This window comes from Petaurus breviceps, unplaced genomic scaffold, assembly GCF_028583685.1.
Source record: "Petaurus breviceps papuanus isolate PSGF00001 unplaced genomic scaffold, PetGlider_PUasm1.0 76, whole genome shotgun sequence".
Classification (NCBI taxonomy): domain Eukaryota; kingdom Metazoa; phylum Chordata; class Mammalia; order Diprotodontia; family Petauridae; genus Petaurus; species Petaurus breviceps.
The window spans coordinates 14,241,029-14,262,523 of record NW_027186473.1 but is presented as its reverse complement, the minus strand read 5'-3'; the positions used below and the strand labels follow the sequence as shown (position 1 = coordinate 14,262,523).

At 40.6% G+C, this 21,495-nt stretch overlaps 1 protein-coding gene across 3 annotated transcripts in view; it reads right to left on the bottom strand.

The window, feature by feature from the left end:
* Positions 1-21,085, bottom strand: part of REST (RE1 silencing transcription factor) — a 30,923-nt gene extending 9,838 nt beyond the window's left edge. Inside the window, exons 1-3 of one of the 3 annotated variants that reach the window (XM_069105289.1) lie at positions 20,701-21,085; positions 16,362-17,284; positions 8,988-9,071 (exon numbers count right to left, since the gene is read on the bottom strand). In XM_069105289.1, the coding sequence (XP_068961390.1) occupies positions 8,988-9,071; positions 16,362-17,274 (997 nt within the window). In that variant the 5' untranslated portion in view covers positions 17,275-17,284; positions 20,701-21,085. Of the gene's footprint in view, positions 1-8,987; positions 9,072-16,361; positions 17,285-19,338; positions 19,577-20,482; positions 20,625-20,700 lie in introns of those variants that run through there. The other 2 variants (XM_069105292.1, XM_069105290.1) reach the window with 2 other exon arrangements.
* Positions 21,086-21,495: the final 410 nt, after the last annotated feature.

Here is a 21,495-nt window from a genome sequence, read left to right as displayed (position 1 = left end):
AACAATGTCAAACTAGAGGAACTGCTAGATTTCTGCTCAACTATGTTCTTGGTGAAAGACTTAGATTTTAACAGACACAAAGTCAGTCAACACAAACATTTATCAAGTACCTACTATGTGCCAGGCACTATACAAAACTACACTTACATGAGACAAGAGAATCAAGATTCAAAAAAATAATCAGCTGACTGGAATAAGGTCAATCTAAGAAGATCAAATGTAAAATCCTACACTGAACAAGTTTAACTCCTATGAAGATAGAGGTGTTTGACTGATTCCAATGGTCCAGGGTACAATGACTGTAAAATCACTTCATTAATAATAGCTTAATTTCCAGAAGGCAGACTGGTGTAGTAGAAAAAGTCATCCTTGGAGTTGGAGTCAGAAAGATCCCCTGCCTCTGATCCACACTGGCTGTGGCCCTGGCCAAGTGATTTCACTTCTCGGTGCTCTAGGAAACTTTAAATTGCAGAACACAGGGCTGGGTCCAAATGTCCAGGACAAGAGAAGGAATTAAAGTAACCACCAGGCATCAGTCATGCCATATCTGGTTATGAGGTTCAATTCTGTGAGTAAACCAAGAAGGAAATACACAAGCTTGAACCAATCCAGGAGAGCAAATAGGAGTGGAAGATGCTTAGCCTGAAAGGAGGGAAGGGAAGAGAAGAGAATGGAGGAGAGGATAGGTGAAGATGAACAGGGGTCATGGATAAGCATGGTCTTCAAACTCTTTGAAGATTAAGACTGAATCTAATTCTAACAGTGTGGCTCCAGAGGATATAAATAACTAGGACTGAAAGATGGAAATTACAGGTAGGTAGATTTTGTCTGAATATAAAATAAAGCCAAATCTATTATAAATGAATTGTGGCATTAAAAAAATTAAAAAATAAACAACTTATATACCTTGCTCAGATAAGGGTAGAAGAGGAATTCTTCACCAAACAAGGAAGAGAGGCAATTACAAAAGATAAGATAGCTAGCTTTCATTATATGAAATTGAAAAACTTGCGCTAATAAAATTAATGCACCTAGTTATTGATAAACAAAGCAGTTGAGTGTGTGGGGGGGGAAGAGTTTGCTATCCAAGTTACATAATCTATCAATCAATCAAGAGAGTCATCTATAGTTATCCCTTCCACATCTTGATTTTCCCCACTGAGATTTCAATATATCATGAGTTGGCAAAAGAAATTAAATGGGAATTTTTGGAGTTTTGCAGAAGCCACAAACAACCTGTGAAAGCCAGTAGATGACAAAAAAAAATTTTAGAAACTCAGAAATGCATAAAATATGTGCATAGTATTGTATGGTATCAACATAGTTTCTTTTAATATAATAATAATTCAGGCTTCTTCTCTGGTACAAAGGGAGGACCAAAAAGTCTTATGTAGATATTCAAGATCAAGGGGGTGTTGCAGCTCTAGCCCCTAATGCCTCCTTCACCTGCAACGTGAAAGGGATAACTGTATGCCTACATGACTATAAGCTATTCTTATACAATAAATAGTACTCGATACAATACAGTAAGTACTCAAAAGAATTGCCAAGTATTTTCAATCATATAAAAGAATGCCCCAAATTACTAATAACAACAGAAATGCCAAGTCAAAACAACCCTGAGTTTTTACCTCACACTCAGCAAACTGGCAAAGATGACAAAAAGATGTCAACAGCCAATGTTGGAGGAGTTATGGGAAGCTAGGGAGCACTGTTGGTGGAGGTGTGAACTAGTACAATCATTTTGGAAAGCAGTTTGGAATTATGGAAATAAAGTGATCAAATGTCCATATTGACCCAAAATTACATTACTAAGATTATACCTCCCAAAAGTCATTGAAAAGAAGAAAACTTCCATATACCTCAAAATATTTATAACGGCACTTTTTGTGATAGCAAAGAATTGGAATCTCAGATGATCACTGATTGGGAAATGGCTAAACAAACTGAAATATGACTATAATGAAGTATTACTCTCTGTAAGAAATGATGACTATGATGAATAGAGAAGCATGAAAAGATTTACATGAACCAATGCAGTGTAAAATAAGCTGATCCAAGAAAATAATATACACAATGACTACAATAACAAAAATGCAAAGATCAACCTTACAAGTCAAAAGTGAATGTTACAAAATTATAATAAAAAACATGGCTTGAAAAGAGATTATGAGATAATACTCCTTAATCTACCCCCTCCTGGAGGTAGAAGGTATACACATGTTATACTGCATTTGTTTTGATGTTTCTGTCTTTCAAAAAAATTATTTGTTATATGGGATAGCTCTCTGTGAAAAGGATAGGAAGCAATACTGGAGAAAACTATGATGATGTAAAAAAAAAATACAAATATCAATAAAAATTATTTTTAAAAATAGATTGTGGGTTGGCCAGGTAGCACAGTGAGTAAGAGTACTGGCCCCAGAGTCGGGATGAGCTGGGATTGAATCCGGGCTCAGACACTTGGCACCCACCCAGAAACACCTGGCCGTGTAACCTTGAGCAAGTTACTTAACCCCGATTGTTTAGGGACGGCCAGGTGGCTCAGTGAGTAAGAGCACCGGCCCCAGAGTCAGGATGACCTGGGATCGAATCCAGGCTCAGATACTTAGCACCCCACCCAGAAATAACTGGCCGTGCAACCTTGAGCAAGTTACTTAACCCCAATTGCTTTAAAAAAAAAAAATTAATTGTGTGGTAGCAAGTCTTAAACAGAGGAATTTCTATGTTTCTTGTCCAACAAAATGGTTCTTGGGTAAAGACAGGCTTACTAAAGTTCCACACTGTAGAAATTACAAGATGAGAGAGATCTTAACAGCTCATATTAAAAAAGATCTAGGGACTTAACTGATGGCAATTTTTTATGATTCCATCCATGCCTTTTCATCTTATGTAATTTTTGCTCATGCTTTCCCATAAATAATACAAATGACCTACCCAAAGTGCTAAAAAAATGTTTGGTCTGGGGTCTTTTTATGTTTTATGTATATTTAAACCTGTCCATCTGCTTTTCTTTGATATTACATGATGAGACCATTTCATTTTTCCTATCAAAGTATCCTCAATAATACTTCGTATGGAACTTCTTATGTATAGGTCACCACACAAAACATGTTTTGGCCATTTTTTATAGTAGCAAAGAAATGGAAATAAAGTGGGTACCCATAAATTGGGGAATGGTTTAACATACTGTGGTACTTGAATGTAACAGTATAGTATTTCCTTGATAAGGAATTAAAGGATACGAGTAATCATATGAAAGAAATGGACTTTTTCTACAAGGAATATATGAATACCTAGAAAAAAATGAAATAAAAGAATGCTGTGATGGAACCAGATTTCCCTTATTTTCCTGCAAGAGGGATTAGTTTTTGAAAATTGAATCTGAGCTGGCATTAGCCCTGACCTCAACAAATGCTCCAATCAGAGGTATCTAACACTGGCACCACAACACTCCAGATGCATTAAAATATAATTATGAAATATTTAACAACATAAACTACAATAAACATAGATAATGTTAATATGTAATTTCCCAAGTCAATACATGACTGCAGGATGCCTACATTAGTGGCCTCATGTGATAGTAATGGCAATTAAAGATTCCCCTGTATTGGCTTGGTTTTCAAATTGATTGTGTTAAAACCCAGAGTTTGTTAATCCCACCTGTGGGATGGGCTTGTTGATGTGAAAAGAAAGTCCTGAACTGGGAGGAGCTGGTGAGGTAGATTTGGAGAGACACTAGAGAGAGGCGGAAGACCTTTTTGGAAGCAGCACCTCGTGGAGAGAAAGAGACTAAGAGAATTGCTGGTGGCCGCTTTGAATTGCCCTGGACTTTTGAGACCTGCCCCCTGAGCTGCCAAGGACTGAGGAGACATGGCTGTTTTGCTGGTACTTTGTCTGTCTGTTTTGATGTTGTTTTGCCAGATTTGTCCACTGGTGAAAGACAGTCCTTTTGTTGAAGAAGTCCTGGAACCTGGCTGTTCGCTAAGAAGCCCTGAGACTGTCCTGCAGACAGAGAGTGAATACTGTCCACTGGTGAGGGACAGTACTGTTGTTGCAGGGGTCTGGAGACTGTCCGGCAGACAGAATGAATACTGTCCACTGGTGAAGGACAGTGCTGTTGTTGCAGGGGTCTGGGAGCCTTTCTGTTGGTTCAGAAGCCCTGAAGAAGGATTTTCTTGTTGTATGTTTACAGAAATCCTGGGAGAGGGCTTTGCTAATGTGTTCAGGGGTTCTAGGACTGTTCTACAGACAGAGGATGAATTCATGAAGGGACTGGCAATGTATCTTATGGCCTTGCTAAGCCTTGTCTCCCCAGGAACTAAGATTGCTGAGAACTTGCCTCCTGTCAAGATGAAGAAAAGACCTCCATTTGGGTATTAAGTGCTGTGTTTAAACTTGATGTAACTCTGGGGTAGATTCAATTGTGATCCAGGGGGTGGGGAACTTTTGACCTTATTGTGCTCTGTGATTGACAAATGAAGGTACTTTACCTATGTTTGGAAACTAATCTCCATTTGAGAAGAGGGGTTTTGTGGTGGACTTAATTAAGGTATAGCCTAGGGGTGGAGTAGTATTTAGAACAGGGACTTTGTAATTGATTGAATGATTGGAAGATCCTGGGGTGGGGTAGTACTTGGAGATTATTTAATCACACTTAGTAAATGCTGTATTTTGAATGATGTCATGTTTTGATCTTCTCTGTTCTTGGTTTGTCACTGAATAAAATAGAGAGCACCTATGCTGGTATTTTGAACCTGGGAAGTTGCCTTTCCTTGGCATTACATTACACCTCATTCTATCCAAGTTTGAGACCACTGATCTAAATCATTAATATTTAGAGAAATATCAATCAAGATTACACTGGCTTCACCTCACATCCAGTGAACTCTCAAAAATAACAGAAGAGAGGAAAAGGCAATGCTGGAGAGAATGTGGAAAAGAAAGGCATGGTAATGCACCATTGGTGAATTGGTACAACTATTGGTACAATTGGTACAAATCATTACAATTGGTACAAATAATTGGTACAAACTGTGAATTGGTACAACTATTCTGGAAAGCAATGTGTAATTAATTATGAGAAAAAAGTAACATATCCATAAACCTTCTAACCTACATATTCCACTGGCTAGGCAAATGACCCAAGAATGCTAATGATAAAAAAAAAAAAGGCCCAGTCAAGAAGACTGTCTAAAAAGAAGCAGATATATTCTGTATGCCTAGCTCCCACAAACTCAATGCAGCAAAAACTTTAGATTTGCACCCTAAATCGGGAAGCAGCCAGAAAATATCAACTCACTGTGAATGAAAGGCTCAGAACAGTACTCCAAGAAGGAACTGTAAAATGATGCAGTACTAACCTAACAGAGAAGAAACAATTGTTCCTTCAGAATCTTACGTCCTCAAAGGGCACTTAAGTAAGAAAAATAAAGGACCTTGAACACAAATAGGTTCCATTCTGATGGTTTTAAAGAGGGAAAAGTGGAGTCTATGGCAGACTTTTTCATGTTTTCCCTTGGGCAGATTTTGCTAGACCATTTTCCCCCTCTTTATTCTTTATTATTAGGGGGAGGGGAGTTGGGAAGATACATTGGGAAATGTAGCTGATAGTAAACAAAAGATAACAAAAATGCATTTTTAAAATGATATTTATAATAATGATCCTGAATCACTGACAAAAGGTACATTATGTTAAATATAAATACATTTTGGTTAAGTTAGGGAAGTGTACAATGATTTTAGTCAGATTTTAACTCTAAAATGGTTGAAAATCATTTTAAATGGTTCTTAAAGACCCAACTACTTGAAAACTTTAACCAATATAAATAACCACACATACATATATGGCTAAGTCAGAATGCTAAAAACTTTAATGCTCCCTAAGACATAACACTTTAGAAACTGGAAGGGTAGTACAAATGCATATAAATTCTAAATTGATACTATAGAGGCAAAATCATATTAAGTGAAATACACCTTTTATTATGTGTTACTTTAAATGATGAAGGCAAAGATTTTTAAGTAGTTCATAGTGCATGTTTTTTTTTCTGCAACATACTTACAGTTTGCCAGTATCAATACTGCTCATAAAGGGAGTAATACCAAAATATATAATGTCTTACTATGCTGCATACCACAGCAAAAGTCAAACCTTAAAATAGCTTTGCAACATCTTTAAAAAAGCACATACAAGAAATCTACTTACAAAATAACTTATAAAATCTGGAGCCAGGATTCTTTCTAATTGAAAAATGAAGGAGTTGACTAAGTTTTAATAATTTTTATTATTTTCAAATGGCCCTAACCATCTACTAATTCTTAAAAAAAATGTATTTTAACAACTACAGGACCCTCCCAAAGTAAGACACACCCTAAAATCCAGGGATAAGGTTAGCATTAAGAACATGTAATGTATGTGTCACAACTTCATACTTTCATGTGGAAACAGCTTACGATAATGAGGTTTCCTTCATATGTTAACAGAAAGTCACCATAAAATCCTATTAAAAATAACATAGAACTTATAAAAAGTAGCAGGTCAGTAAGGAGAAAATGATGCCATAAAGAATTAGCATAGTTGGTAATAGGCAGGGATCTGGGCTGCATAAATGTTCTAGTGTCAGTAGAACTGTCTAAGAATCCTGGTGTTATGATTTCAAAAGCTGTACAAACTATTTAGGCAGAACTATATCCCAGAAGTACATACATGAGAGTATATACATGGCAGGTTATGACCCTTCCAGCTCTACATCTATATTCCCATTCACACAGAGCAAAGCAACACCCAAGTTCTTTTTTCTGATTCTTTGCTCATCAAACAACATTCTAATCTAAATTTGGTCTCCTAAATAGACTTGTTCATCAACAGGGAGCACACCTTACAGACAACCAGTACTGATTATCACATTACCTAGTGCTCCTATTAGAAATTATCAACAAGCAATTTTAACTAGTTATCAGAAACTGGTTTGCTAGGCTCCAATGACCCCAGGGCAACAGGTTTGAGGGCATGTAAAACCGAGAAGAGACCCTTTACTGAGGTAAACACACACACACACACACACACACCTTTAAGCTTGGCTAAAGTGTTAACATGACTATCTAAGACTCAAGAGTTCAAAAAAGTAGTCCAAGGACAGAAACAGAGAGCTCTCAAAAGACTTCAGAACTATTAACTACTGTGAAGCTCCAAATCACTAATAAAGAGAACTACAAATTAAAACTAGGCTTCATTTCACACACATCACCTTGTCAAAGAGGACAAAAAGCAAAATGTTAGTATTGGAAAGAGGAGGCTGGCACACTAATATAGTTAGGAGAGCCAAGAGTGCCTAAAAATTTCCAAACCCTTTGATCCAGAGATCCAAAGGTCTATTACCACCACCCTCGCCCCCAAGGAGGTCAAGAACAGAAAGAAAGATTCCCAAAATCTAGAGAGCAGCACTTTTGGTGGCAACAGACAACTACAATCAAAGTGAATGCCCACTGTGTAGGGCTTAACAACTCGTAGCACATAAATGCAATGGAATAGCACTGTATCTTAAGAAAAAATTAACGAGGAATTCACAAAAGTATGGGAAAATTTACTTGAACTGATATAAAGCAGAACCGTGAAAACCAATATGAACAATGACCACAAGAATATTAAACAAAAAAAACTGAATACTACATTATAGTGACTAAGCTTGGAGCATTGTACTCTTTTCCTTTTTTTTTTAAGAAGTAGGAGACTATGGCTATGAAGTGTGCATATAATATCAGACAAGGTGCACATAATGTACAGGTTAATTAACTTTTTTTTCTTTTTCTGTGACAAGAAAAGGATCACTGAGAAGAGGTACAGGGAAGAGTGCTTTGGAAAATGATAAATTTAAAAAGGCATCAGAAAAATAAAACATGATAAATTAAGTTATAAAGCTCTTCAATCTAATAATTTAATTTGTATCTCCTTTGTCTTCTACAATTCTAAGTATTAACTAAGCACAAATAAGTCTCTATATTTGTTTTACTGATATATTATGCTGCTTTTCCATGTTTCATCAAAATATTAGTATAGTTTTGTTCCCACAACCCCCAAATTCTGCATGTACTGTAGTCAAAAGCAATTATAAAAAAATCTCCAAAATAGAGCACATGACAGAAACAACATTCCTTCTTATGTTCTAAGAGAGAGAATTCCTTTTTCATTAGAACTACGGTCTTTAATATACTGGTTAACATTAAATTTATCTTTATTAAATATCTGTTAACATTAAATTTAACCCCATTTGACTTGATTTTTAAAAAAGATTTTCACAAGCATCCAACTCATCGATCCAAATGAACCAGTAATCCTTTATTTATCCTCAAAGATATCATTTACTTAAGTCTGCTTTGCTGTCTCATTATGGCAAAGAGGTGAACCTGGGTTCTTGATGTCTATATATGATTAGAGTACAAACTCTGGCAGGTCCACCTAAACTGGAAATGACTCAATTATGGGGAGATTAAGTTTGTTGCCTAGTTAAATTTAGAGAGGCTCATAATTAGGTTGCAAAAGTGGTGACAGACACTCAACTCTTGAAGACTCAGCTAATCTGCTAAATTAGAGGGGCTACAATCTTCAATGGTGGAAGAACCCATTTCACTGGGTTTAAAGATACTCTAAGTAGGAAAGCTATTTTCCTACTTATATCCATTGAATGAAAGGAAAAACTTCATGTGAATGTGTCCACTAGGTGGAGACACAGATTAGTTTAATAATAATATAAAAACAACAATCATATCATTAAGAAGCTGCTTCAGTAATTTGCTAATTTATCACCTGATCACTTATCTAAACATAAGTCTTTATCAGACCAGACATTATTTTAACTCTAAAGATTATACCTAAAAACATTTCAGAATGTTTTTATAAAAGTTGAAGTAACAGTTTTGAAAGACTATCCCTATAAAAGTTGTTTACCAACAATGACAGAAGCCCCACTCCCCTTCTTACCAACCTGAATGAGTACGCATATGTCTAGTTAAATGTGTCTTCTGTGAGCTGGAATAGGGACACATAGCGCACTGATATGGGCGTTCACCTGCAAATAAATCAATCATACATTAGAAATGTCAATAAAGACAAAATACATAGAAAATTCATCACCATTTATGCCCAGTCAAAGCACAACTGATATACTGGTGTGATATACTGGTGTGACTAGTATGCTATGAGAATTACTAGAATCTTCCTTGATTCAGTTTAGCACACCTGGATAAATCAACTTTGAGATCACAACAAATTTTAAAGTTGAGCACAATAAAAATGACCATCATTCAAAATGTTCTCCAGCCCTCCTTGTACTTTAAGTATCTAATAATAACTCATCTGATAGTAAGTATGGAGCAACATAAATTAAAAAGCACACCTGCCACAGGTGTGGAATTTAATTTCTATTTTTAAAAATCTGAATTTGACCAGGCCTATATATATGATAATAACTATGAGTTACAATTATTCAGGCACTTTCTTTCTTTTTTTTTTTTTAACCTCATACTTAAATCAGTAATCACAGGATTTGGGAGTCAGACTACATAGGCTCAATTTCTACTTATAGTCTGTGACCCTATTAGGCAAGTCACATAACCTTTATGAACTTAAGTTTCCTCATAATATTTCCATTAAATGGAAATATTAACACTCGAAGGGTTACTGTGAGGATCAAACAAGAGAAAGTACAGGGTGTGCCAAAAACTCAGAGTCATTATTAAAGCAGCACTAAGATTTTTGGGACATGTACTCATGAAGTGCACTGCAAAGCTGCACGAGCCATACAAACATGAGCTATTTTCTTCGCTAGCAGTTTTAACAACTTTAGTTTAGTATTAACCGTTTTATGAATAAGCCTAATAAAAATTTAAAGTTAATGTATATAGATTCTTTCAAGATGACTTGGAAGGCAACAATGGATGAAAAGCCCCAATGCCAGGTCTGCCACTGTATGTGTGACCTTAGAACATCTAAGATCCCTAAGCCTTAATTTTATCACCTAGTAAGTCAGGGATGTTCTCTAAAATGCCTTCAAACTATATTTCTATCACTAAGAAGGCCAGGACAAGGCAGCAACACAACAGAAAGACTGACTTCCATTGTTGGCCCTGTCTTCCCATTTGCTATTAACTCCACAAGCCTAGGAGTTTAAGAGGCTAATAAGGAGATGATAAACAGTTCTGGTGCCTCCACTCCTACCCTCCATCTAGGGGAAGTTTAAAGAGAAGAGCACCTGTTCAACACTAATCTTACTACTATCACCTTTTACTCACCAGCCACAGCACTTTCCACTTCCCGTTGGAATTACACAGCCTAATGTAGCTAGCTTAATGTCAGGACAACTGGGGATCAAATCCCACTTTTTAGCTATGTGGCCCTAATCACCTGCAAATCACCTGCACTCTGTATGCCTTAGTTTCTTCATCTATAACAATGAGGGATTTGTCTGCTAAGGTCCCTTCCAGCTCTAAACTTCATGTTCCTATAATACTAGGGTCAAGGGCCACGCCTTTCCTCCTCTCTATTTTCACTAGGAACCACCAGTCTGACATCCCTAAAAGTAGTACAATTGTTTATTCAACAAACATTTGTTAAGAGCCACTGTTCTGAGGAATACAAATACAAAAAAAAAAATGAAACTCTATTAAAAAGCATCAGTATAATAGAGTTACAATTATAGCATTAATATAGTTAGATTAATTGAGGATAATTAGAGGCAACAATCTGGTCATGAGATAATATACCATAAATGGCTGGAGAGCTAGTTTTGGAATTTCTAAAGACTTGAGTTCATGTTCTACCTCTGAAAACACTAAGCTGTATGACCATGACAAGTCATGTAATTTCTCAATATTCCAGGCAACTCACTTAAGACAAGTTATTTAAGAGTTATGTTTCTGTGGAGGTAGTTTCACACCAGGGAGTTTCCCTTAACAAAGATGAAAACAATCAGAAGGGCAATCTGATATAATGGAAAGATCTATTATTCCATTAGACTTGGAAATATTTCAATTCCTACACTTAAAAGCTATTTGACCTTAGGCAAGTTAATCAATTTCTCTAGGCCTCAAAGTCCCTTTTTGAAAAGAGGGATTTAAGAGTGGGTCTACTTTAAGTGAAAGTACTTTGTAAACCTCAAAATCCAAATGAGTTATTACTTTGTCCTGAAAAAGTGGTGGGGAAGGAGAAAAGAATGGGAGAGCATAAAAAGAGAGATATACATGTAAACTAGGAATGGATGGTTCCATTAAGAATGGCTTTGTTTGTTTAGTGGCAACAATGCCATAGGAACCTTGGTTTGGAGACATTTTTTAACATAATGGTAAATTTTATTAGGGAAAATCACTTATGGATTAATATGAATGACAAATTAAGCTGTCTATAGACTGAGGATGTTGATGATGCAACAGTTAATTAGCCTTAAGGGGCAGCAATAAGCTGATTTTCAATCAAATACATTCTCCCATGTGGAAGATGTCATCTTAAGAGAGAAATTTGTTAACTTGTACAACATGGGGGAGGGAGGGTGAAGGGGGGGTATGTGTTCCAATCAGCTTACTCTTTTATCATCCATTAAACTTACATGTAAATAACAAAGCAATAAAGCAGGGATTGAACTAAACTGACAGTTTGAAGGGAGATGGACAAATTGCTGGAAAGAATGTAGGCAAGTATTCTTCCATTTTCCAATTCCAAGAACTGATTAATTAAATTACAAGGACTTTCCACTACGAACAACAAATTAAAAATTATCTGCCAGGCCCTCAGGGTACTTAAAAATGTGGCTTCCCAAAATATTGTAAAGGTAGATGAGGGACAGGCATTATCCCTTTTTTTGGAGATAAACCTCTAAAAATTAAAAAAATCTATGGCAGTAATGAAACATGAACATGATCCATGACAGAGCAACATTTAAACTCCACTGACATTCAGAAGAGTTCAGTGGTTGACCCTCAATACTAAAAACCTAAATGTGGTACAAGTGTATAATAAAAATATGCAAAATATATGATTAATCCCAGTAATAAAAAATGTAAATGGTTTTGATAGCTGTGCCTCTAACTACATAGCAGTCCCATTCCAAAACGATCAATTACAATAATCTCAAAAGATCCTAGGTAACAGTAAAAAAAAAAAAAAATCAATGGTCTTCTAATGGGATAAAAATGGAACGAAATGTATTTAAAAATAAACTAGTAGACAAAATGCCACATAAATACAAATTACCGAGTACTTCCAAACAAACTAGGCTACTCACCAATTCTTATCCTATAAAATGTATTAATCCCTACACCAACATCTTAGCTTCTCATGCCCAGCTTTAAAACTCCAACTGAACACTGCCTCTTCAATGAAGTCTCCCAAAAGGAGCATCATTTTTGTCCTGCTGTTGACATTCACAGGAAAAAAGATATCACATTCTTTATTTTGTCTTATAGCTGTGTACTTAGCAGTCTGTAAATTCCTTGAGGGCATAGACTGTGCCCTTTAAGAGGTACCATGGCGGGGAGGGCCAGCAAGGTGGCGCATCAAATAGAGCACCTGAGCCCTGGAGTCAGGAGGACCTGAGTTCAAATCCAGCCTCAGACACTTAACACTTACTAGCCATGTGACCTTGAGCAAGTCACTTAACCCCATTTGCCCTGCCTTCCCCCCTCCAAAAAGAAAAAAAAAAAGAGGGACCACAGTACAGGAAAAAGCAGCAGCTCTATGAGCCAGAGGACATGAGCATGCTACCTCTGATGCCAAACAACAGATTTGGCAAGTCCCTTAACCTGCACTGGCCTCAATGTCCTCATCTGTAAACCAGGGAGGGTGACTGGGGGGGGGTGTCAGACTAAATGATGTCTAAGGTCCTTCAAGCTCTAAATCTATAATCCTTATTTATCTCTCTCTCCCATCTCTTTACCTGACATGAAGGAATTTAATGTTTAATGAATGCAACCAATTAAGAGCAGTATGAACTGTTTAGATACATCTTCGATTATCCTTTAAACCAGTTATTTAGAATCTTTCAATGTAATGCATTTCTTAAGATCTGAATACTGAAATGTAGTGTACCACATCATGAAAAGGTAGGATCTACTTCTCTAGCTATTCATCCATCAAGTGTCCAAAAGAATTTCAAGGTCCTTCCAATGATTCTTCCCCCTTGTTTTTCTTATGGTGTCTTTTTAAAGTTATTTCCTGACATATCCTCCCCCATCAAATTAAGAAAAACAGTTAAGCCTATACAACATTCTACACCCAAAATAAAGATGCTTCATCCTGTTCCTTCCAATACATCTAAAATTAAAATTAAATTAATTAAATTTTTAAAATTAAAATTCTTAATTACCTTTTATATACAAAGAAAATGGAAAAAACTGTTAGGATGCCTTTTTCCTCTTGTCCTACATTTCCCCTCACGTTCTACTATTTCTCAGTCCCTTTCCCTAGAAGACATTTTCTAGTCAAGTTTTTCTTCTAGACTCTAGAAAAATGTACTAAGCTGGAAAATACAAGATCTGGGAGATCTTATTTTTAACTAAGGTCAGTTTGTGTTCAAATAAGCAATCCACAAGTCTAAGAAATTCAACCAACTATTGAAACTGGCAGAGGGCTGAAAATCCTGAACTGGAAAGAAAATAATATCCAGTAAGTTTGGACTATGACCTAGTAAAAGTTCAATGAAGATTCAATTACAGATTCAGACAACTGATGTCACTGACATCAGGTGGTATGGAAATGTTATAATGTGGTTAAAAAAAATCCGCAGACTGATCAGATTCTCCCTGCTTCCAACTTACTGGCAGCCTGAACTAATGATAATACTAACATTCTGTGGCACTATTTAGACTCCTTTCTTAGAGAATGTATTTTAATTGAAACTATCATCTAGACAGTGTTATCAATTGGGGAAACTTGATTGTGGTGAAGAGATAGAGCACTGAACCTAGAATCAGAAAAACGAGTTCAAATATGACGTGAAAAACTAATGAGCTGTGGGGGGACCCTGGGCAAGTCACCTAACTTCTCTTTGCCTTAGTTTCCTCATCTGTAAAATGGGGATAATTATAGCACCTGCCTCCTAATGTTATTGTGAGGATCAAATGAAATAATTGTAAAGCACTAAGCACAGTGTCTGGCACAGAGTAAGCACTATATAAATGTTGGCTATTATTATTTCATTGATGAGTTACGTTTTTGATAAATTCTTTTAAAAATATGTTGTACAGAATAAAATAAGAATAAAAATTTTGAAATCCATTGATTTCTATTTACAAGACTAAATTTTTCTTAAGCTATTGCTAAAATTAATTTGCTTACTAGGAAATACATATTGGCTAGGAGATGGGAAAAGGTTGAACACGAGTATCCTGGTTGGCAAAACTGGCTCAAGATTAAACTAGCCAATAAGCCACAAAATGGGATACAATACCCACAAATCATCCATCAGAAATTATAGGGCACATTCCATTCATTAGGTAATTCAGGGATCAATCCAAACTATATTGAAGAGTTAGCAAGGCATAGTAGAAACTCAATTCAACAGTTTCTAAGTGTGTTATATGCAAAAAACCCCTGTAGAAACAGAGAGAACATAGAAGTCGGAATCCAGAAGATTTGGGATTCAGTTTCTGAGTGGACAAATCAAGTCACTTTACCACTGAGAGGTTCTTACCCCCCCTTCTACCTCCTCAGGGAGGACATATCTGACCTTATCCCTATCCCACAGATATAACTGTTAGTAAACTAATACCAAAACCTTAATTATTTTAATCCAGTCTTAATCCCATTGAAAGAAGACTGAAGGCTTGGTTAAGTTTAGTTTCAGTGTGTCTCCCATGCCTCCTGGGAATTTTTTCTGAAGAAGGGTATCTTGAGTCCTGCCCTCTCCTGTCAAAAGTCATCTTCCTCAGGTCTGTAAGCCTCTTAGCTTGCTCTACTGTCTTTACTCTGGCTGGATGGTATTAACTGCACTACCTCACAAGTGAGGAAATCATTTTTACAATTTACAAAGTGCCAGAAAAATGAGCACTGATGTAATATTAATTATCAAATATTGCTTTAAATAGGTGGCTCATCTACTATGACTTTTAAGTCCTATATTTTACTGTAATTGAAATGTTTTACCTGCATTACAAGAGACTCCATTTTAATACACATCATAGCTAATATCATCGACTGGGGTATCCAAATGGAAATCTCTAAAAACACCTGCCAACACACTTCAATATTTTGTATCACCCTGTTTAGCTCTGGCACTCCTCTGGGAAAATTGCCTGTTCTGCAGAGGGTACCTAATGTTGATAAACACAGAGCTTTCCAGTTCTTTCCACTTGTAACCTAAATAATAACATATTAGAATATTCACTTTCTCTATTACCCTTAATTATTAGTAAGTGAGCTTAAAAGTAGGATTTTTACACTATGAATAAAAACATAGCACATGTGAAAACTTCATTACAATTAAAATGACAATCATTTATTTATAAATTTAAATTAATTTTAATGATAAAAAGACCTTGTACACATATTAGAAGATACTAATCTAAACCTGGATAATAACAGGAGTAAACAGTATTGTTTTAATCATATATCTTCAAACCACTGAATATTAAAAAAAATCTCATATTCCCAAAAAAATTGGGGGAGGTATTGCTCAAGACTAACATTTATGAAAAGTGTTGCCTCTTGAAATCTCAGGAGTTGTACAAAATGAGAATTAATTTGGTATTTATTTTTCCTTAAATCTACCAACTTACTAGGCAGATTCTGTCTTTCCTAAACTGATATAAAAATAAGGAGGGGCTTCTCCTTTGATAGTTACACTAACTAAAGTTGAAGTTAAACTTTTGTACCACCTAAAAATGGGGGGAGGTGGTTTACACTAAAGAAAATGAATGGTCTACAAGAGATTTCTAGAGGAATGCCAAATGTTAAAGGATAAAAAAAAACCCACTAAGCACCACAGGTAGATTTTCATATAATTAAGTCTACAGTGTGCAAAAAGACTGTTAGCATTCAGCTGACATTACTGCATGCACTGGAAACTAAAACAGAATTTTTGATTTTTTTTAGAAGTCTTTTAATACAGCCTATTTCTTCCAATTAGTCTTGATTAGTAAGGTTTTATTTTACATTCGAAAGTTTATTAGTGGAAATAGCACTAACTCCCAAAGATATATCATCTATCTAGACAAGCCTCTTCTCTTCACAGATAAGCACATAAAGAAAAGATCAAGACACTTGCCTAGACCACAGTGAGTTGGGGCAAAACCAGGACTAGACAAAAGGCTCCCTGGCTCCCACCAAGGAAAGACAACACACAGAATGGGGAAAAAATCAAAACACTTACCAGTATGTGTTCGAATATGTTGAATATAATTGTTTTTCCTGTCTGAAAAGTAGGAGCACTGAGAGCAGGTATAGACTTTCTTAGGAAAATGATTCCGCAAGTGTTTCTTCCAGTGATATTCACTCACGGTGGTGTATGTGCACAGCATGCATTTATAGACTCGCTCATTCTCTCCTGCTTTGTTGTGGTGCTTCAAGTGAGCCAAATAGTGATCATATCTGTTAGTATTATAGCCACAGCGGTCGCATCGGATAGGCCCCTTGGAAAAATCCGCTTCTTCAGCAACAGAGGACTCTGACTCCTTGGTCTGTGCTTGTTGTGCTTGTTTCTCTGCATTTTCCTCTGCAAAAAATTTATTGGCGCTGTGGACTCTGATGTGATGCACAAACTCTTCTTCAGACTCTGCTTCATACTGACAGGGTTTGCAGCGAAAGGGCTTGCTCTTCAAGCTCTTGCATTTGTCATCAGGGGTCTCTGGCTGATATGGGATCTCAGAGGGAGAGTCTTTTTCTGAATTAAAAGTTTCTGGAACAGATGATTCATATACAGTCTGAGGGTCAACAACGATGATTTCCAAAGACCCCAGGGATTCCATGTTTTCAGGTCTATTTGACTCACTTTCTATTCCAGGAGCCCCTTCAAGTCCCTCCCCATCACTGTCTGAGAAGTTGTTGTCTCCCACTGTGGTCAACTCTGCCATTTGTCTTTCTTCTCCAACCATGTAGTCACAGCAACCGCCATTCACTTCCCCAGTCAAGGCCACATTTGCCAACATAATCAGCTGAGGTGCTGCCAGCTCAGCTTTGGAGAGGTCATGTAAGTCATACATGTCGTTAGGCAATGCCATGACGATGTTGGCATTCCCAGTGAAAAGCCCGTTGCCTCCAGTCTGACCCAGCACTTGAGTGGCCATAACAGCAGCTCTGTAAGCAAAGACCAAAATAACTCAAATCAAACATGTAAGAAGAAATATGATTTTAAGGTTTAAAACTTACTGCAGTAACCTACTTCTGCTTTAAAGTCATCTTGCCTTTCCCAGAGATTTAAATGAAATTAACTTCAAATATATTAGTACATTTAATTTATGAGCTTTAAGAACTCTAATGTTCTCTGAAAATCTTAATCCAAGGCCACCATTGAACAGTGGACATGACCTTGAGTTTTCAAAGTCTATACTAGCAAAATGCAGCTCCGAAAGACTTAGAACAAGCTGAAAGCTTCTTAGAGGCAGAAGATGGACCAACCTAGATAAAATGAAAGGTGTTCATCCTTCAAAGGACTATCTACAACATGGCTTTTTGGCCATAGCAACCCATAAGAAGTCTGGTCAGAGGACATGGTATCTGCACCAGACCAATAAAATTACTTATCTTTTGAAGTACTCAAATCAAGAGAACTAGAAATAATTTTAAACGCTGTTTGAAAATACTTTCAATCACAATTCTTTTTACTACATCCCAAACAAAATTCCTTTTTGATCATTTCTTCAAAAAATGTCAATTTCAATAATGTTACCAACCAAGTTTAGTCTACCTCCAACGTTTATTTGATTTACACTTCTTTCTTGGCTTCACTCCACCCCTTCTGAATTTCATATGGTAAAAGTCTACAAGTTACACTCCTTCATTTTTCTTAAAAGATCTTATTTGTCCCATTCTTTCCAGTTTTCAGGTATGCAGTTCCACTTCATAGAATTATCAGAACATTTCAATAACCTTATAGAGCTCTCTCCTCCCCTTCACACCCCTCTACATTTCATTTGTCTCATGAATCAGTAAGCTTTGAGGCGGCCGAAAGCCATGCTGTGCATTCATTATATACACACAGACAAGTCTGGAAAGTGGAAGACTGCGATAATTGGTCAACTTAATTGAATTTCATATGAACTCAATCACTAATTCCAGATGACTAACCTATTGTGAAAAGGACCATCTAGTTTGTTTTAATTTCTAAAGGCTCCCATTGGTCCAAAAAAAAAAAGTTAATGGCCCCCAATTCCTATGAAAGGAATGAGATATTGATTGGCTAAAAACCTCATGGATGAAAAAAAACAACCGTGAATTTCACTCCTGGGAGGGGCAGGAGCCAACAGGACCAGGAGTAACTTTTTTTTTGCATGCTGGATTTGGCCTAGTTGCCTGGAAGCCATTACAGCACAATCACCTTGAAGAAAGCAAGTTGCCCTGAGAGGGTCTGGCTATCCTCCTTCCACAGACCGAAACATGCCTTAACTATCACCTCTATGTCGGAGAAAACAAAGCTCAACCTGGGAAATGACGTCCAGAACCCAGAAGCCCAAGCTGGGGGCACCCAAGTAACCGATTTCCTCCCAGTGTCCAAACAAAAGCCAGTCACGTTAAGTACCCACAAAGTCGGAAGAGTTTTTAATCAAAATACCAACACAGGGAAACCCCACCTCTCCCGCATTCCCGGCCCCAGCCGTCTGGATCCTCCGGCGCTCCCCTAAGAGGCTACACTTTTTACTTTTTCTTCCAAACCAAACTCTGAACTCTTCAGAATGGGGGAGGGGGCTTCCCATCGAGCAAGGCCAGGAACGAGCGCTGCAAACCCGGGAGGCTGCAGACATTCCTCCGTGCTGCTGCTGCTGCTGCAGCCGCTGCCTCGGCGGCTGCTGCCTCCGCTGCCGCCGCTGCATTCCTGCCTGAAATAGGCATTCGGCCATTTTCTCAAAATACCCAACACAAAGCAGCTCTTTGCAAACTCCGGGGCTCGGTCCGCCTCTCCCCCCCACCCCCCTCTTCTCTCCCACCAAGCTAACAAACTGGGTGGCGATTTCCCCAAAGCCCGACCCTAGGGCTTTGGGTGGATTCCCCAAACCCTGCCTCGGCTCCGGCCCCAAGTCCCAGGCCATCCCCCTTCCACTCAAGACCCTTTCCCCATACTTCCTTCTCCCCGACCCCGACCCCCTGGGATGGGTAAGTTGGGGGAAGAGAGGGAGGCAGAGAGTCAGTTTTACCAGGGCTTTTTGGACTTGGGCTTCTGTAGTCTCCCACCTTCAGCTTCCCCAAGAATCCTCCTATCCTCCTTCTTCTTCCCTCGAGGGTTGAGGCGAAGGCCGGCGGGGGTGGGGATGGGGGGCAGAGAGGCCCAGCTCCAGCCTCGGCGCCTCCGGGAAAAACGTTAAATAAAGTGGGAGAGGAAGCAAGCCCTCGAGGGTCGAGCGGGTGTCCCCCACCCACGCCGGCCGGGCCCGCCCGCCCTCCAGCCTCTCCCTCCGGAAGTTTCTGAACTTCACTCCCCCGCCCCCCGCACGGCCCGGCGTAGGGAGAGATGGGCGGCCGAGCCGGGCCGGGCCCAGGGCGGCCCTGGGCTGGCTACGTGCGCCCTGCCCTGGGCCGTGCCGCGCCGAGCGGAACCTCGCGGCCGGCCGAGATGGTGCTGCCGCGGACAGCCCGGGCGAGGCGGGGGAGGGAGGGAGGGAACGAGCAGCGGCCGCCCGAGCAGCAAAAATCGCTGTCCAGCCTCACTGGCGGTGGCGCCCGGGCCCCACGTCTGACTCAACCCGTCCGGTCCCCGAGTCAACAGCGCCTTCCGGCCAGGGGGAGCGGCTCAGGCCAGGCCGAGACGGGCATAAGGGGCGGAGTGGGGAGGCCGTGAGCTTGGGGGGGGGGGGGGGGGGAGACGACGCAGGGCCTAGGAGTGTGTGGGTATGTGCGAGCCAGTCAGGGCCAGGCGAGTCCTCGCGCCCCACACTGTGAGGGTCCCCAAAGAGGAAGCAGCGAAGAAGGGAGACCGGGCGTGCACTGGGCCAGCGGCAGGAAGTTTGTTTCAGGACTAGAGGACGGAGCAGCTCCACTCGCCCTCAAGGTGGCAAGGTGCGCCCCAACTGTGCCCCAGGTTCCAGGGCGCGGAAGAGAGGAGAAACCGAGTCACCTGGAGGAGAGGAGTTCGGGCCGAACGCCCCGCTCCGCAGCCGTCCTCGAGGACCCCAAACCACCCCACCCCCCCCCCCCCCCCCCCGCGCCCCCCATGCCCCCCCCCCCCCCCCCGACCTCCGCGACGCTTCTTCTCCTCCTCCTCCCCCGCTCTTCGAGCCAGGCTCCTTTCCTCCCTCCCTCCCAGCCGCGGGGGTGTAACCCGATCCCGCTCCTCGGCCTCACCCCGCCCGGGGCCGCTGCTGCCTGAGCCGCAATATCTGCAAATCAGCCCTGGACAGCGCCTCTCTCTCCTCCTCCTTCCTCTCCCCCACGCCGCCGCCGTCGCCGCCGCCGCCGCCGCCGCCGCCGAGCAGACAAGCCTACCTGAACCGTCACCCCCTCCCCAGCCGCAGCTCCTTCCGGCTGGGGCCCGGGGCGTGGGGGGGAGGGGACGCACTTACCGGGGCTCCCGAGGGGAGGGGGAAGGGGCGCAACACGTGCGCGTCCTCCTTTTCCTTTTCTTTGTTGAGTGGAGTTTCAGGAATTGTTCGCAAGAGGAAAAAAAAAAAGCCACCAACGAGTAAAGTTGGGGCTAAGGCCACGGGGGCTGAAAGAGGCCCCGGGAAACGGCTGCAGGTGGTTCTCACGCTGCGAAGGCTTCTCCAGCAGCTCCTGCCTCCTCTGGGACCTACTGCGGGTCCCGAAGGAGCAGCGGGGACGCCTGAGCCGGGGTCTCCGGGTACAATGCTCGAGGCTGCTGCGCCGCGCGGCCGCCCGATCCGCACATTCCAACACAGGAGGCAACGCGGCGCAACCCGCCCGCGCCGCCGCCGCCGCCGCCGCCGCCGCCGCCGCCGCCTCCAGCGCGACACGCCCCCTCCACCTCCTCGCGCGCGGCCCCGAAGCCGAGGGGCGCGCGCCCCCAGAGCGCCGCGCGCCCCGCCTCCCAGCACGTCCTGTGGGCGCCTCCGCAGCCGCCTCGGTCCGGCCGGGATTCGGAGCCCCGGCAGGCCTCTCACCTCGACCGCTGAGGGGAAGAGCCCTGTGGCGGCTACCTTCACTTTCTCGTGGTCCGGGAGTGACTCTTTGGGGCTGGAGATCAGGAGGAGCAGGGGGGAAGCTGGTCAAGCACATGGTGGCACGCGCAGGAAACAAGAATGGGAGTGAGCGAGGCAGGTCCTCGGGGGATCTGTGACGGAGCTGCCTGGATTACTCTTATTCTTGTTTCCTGTGGGTCCAAAGAGAAGAGATTAGGA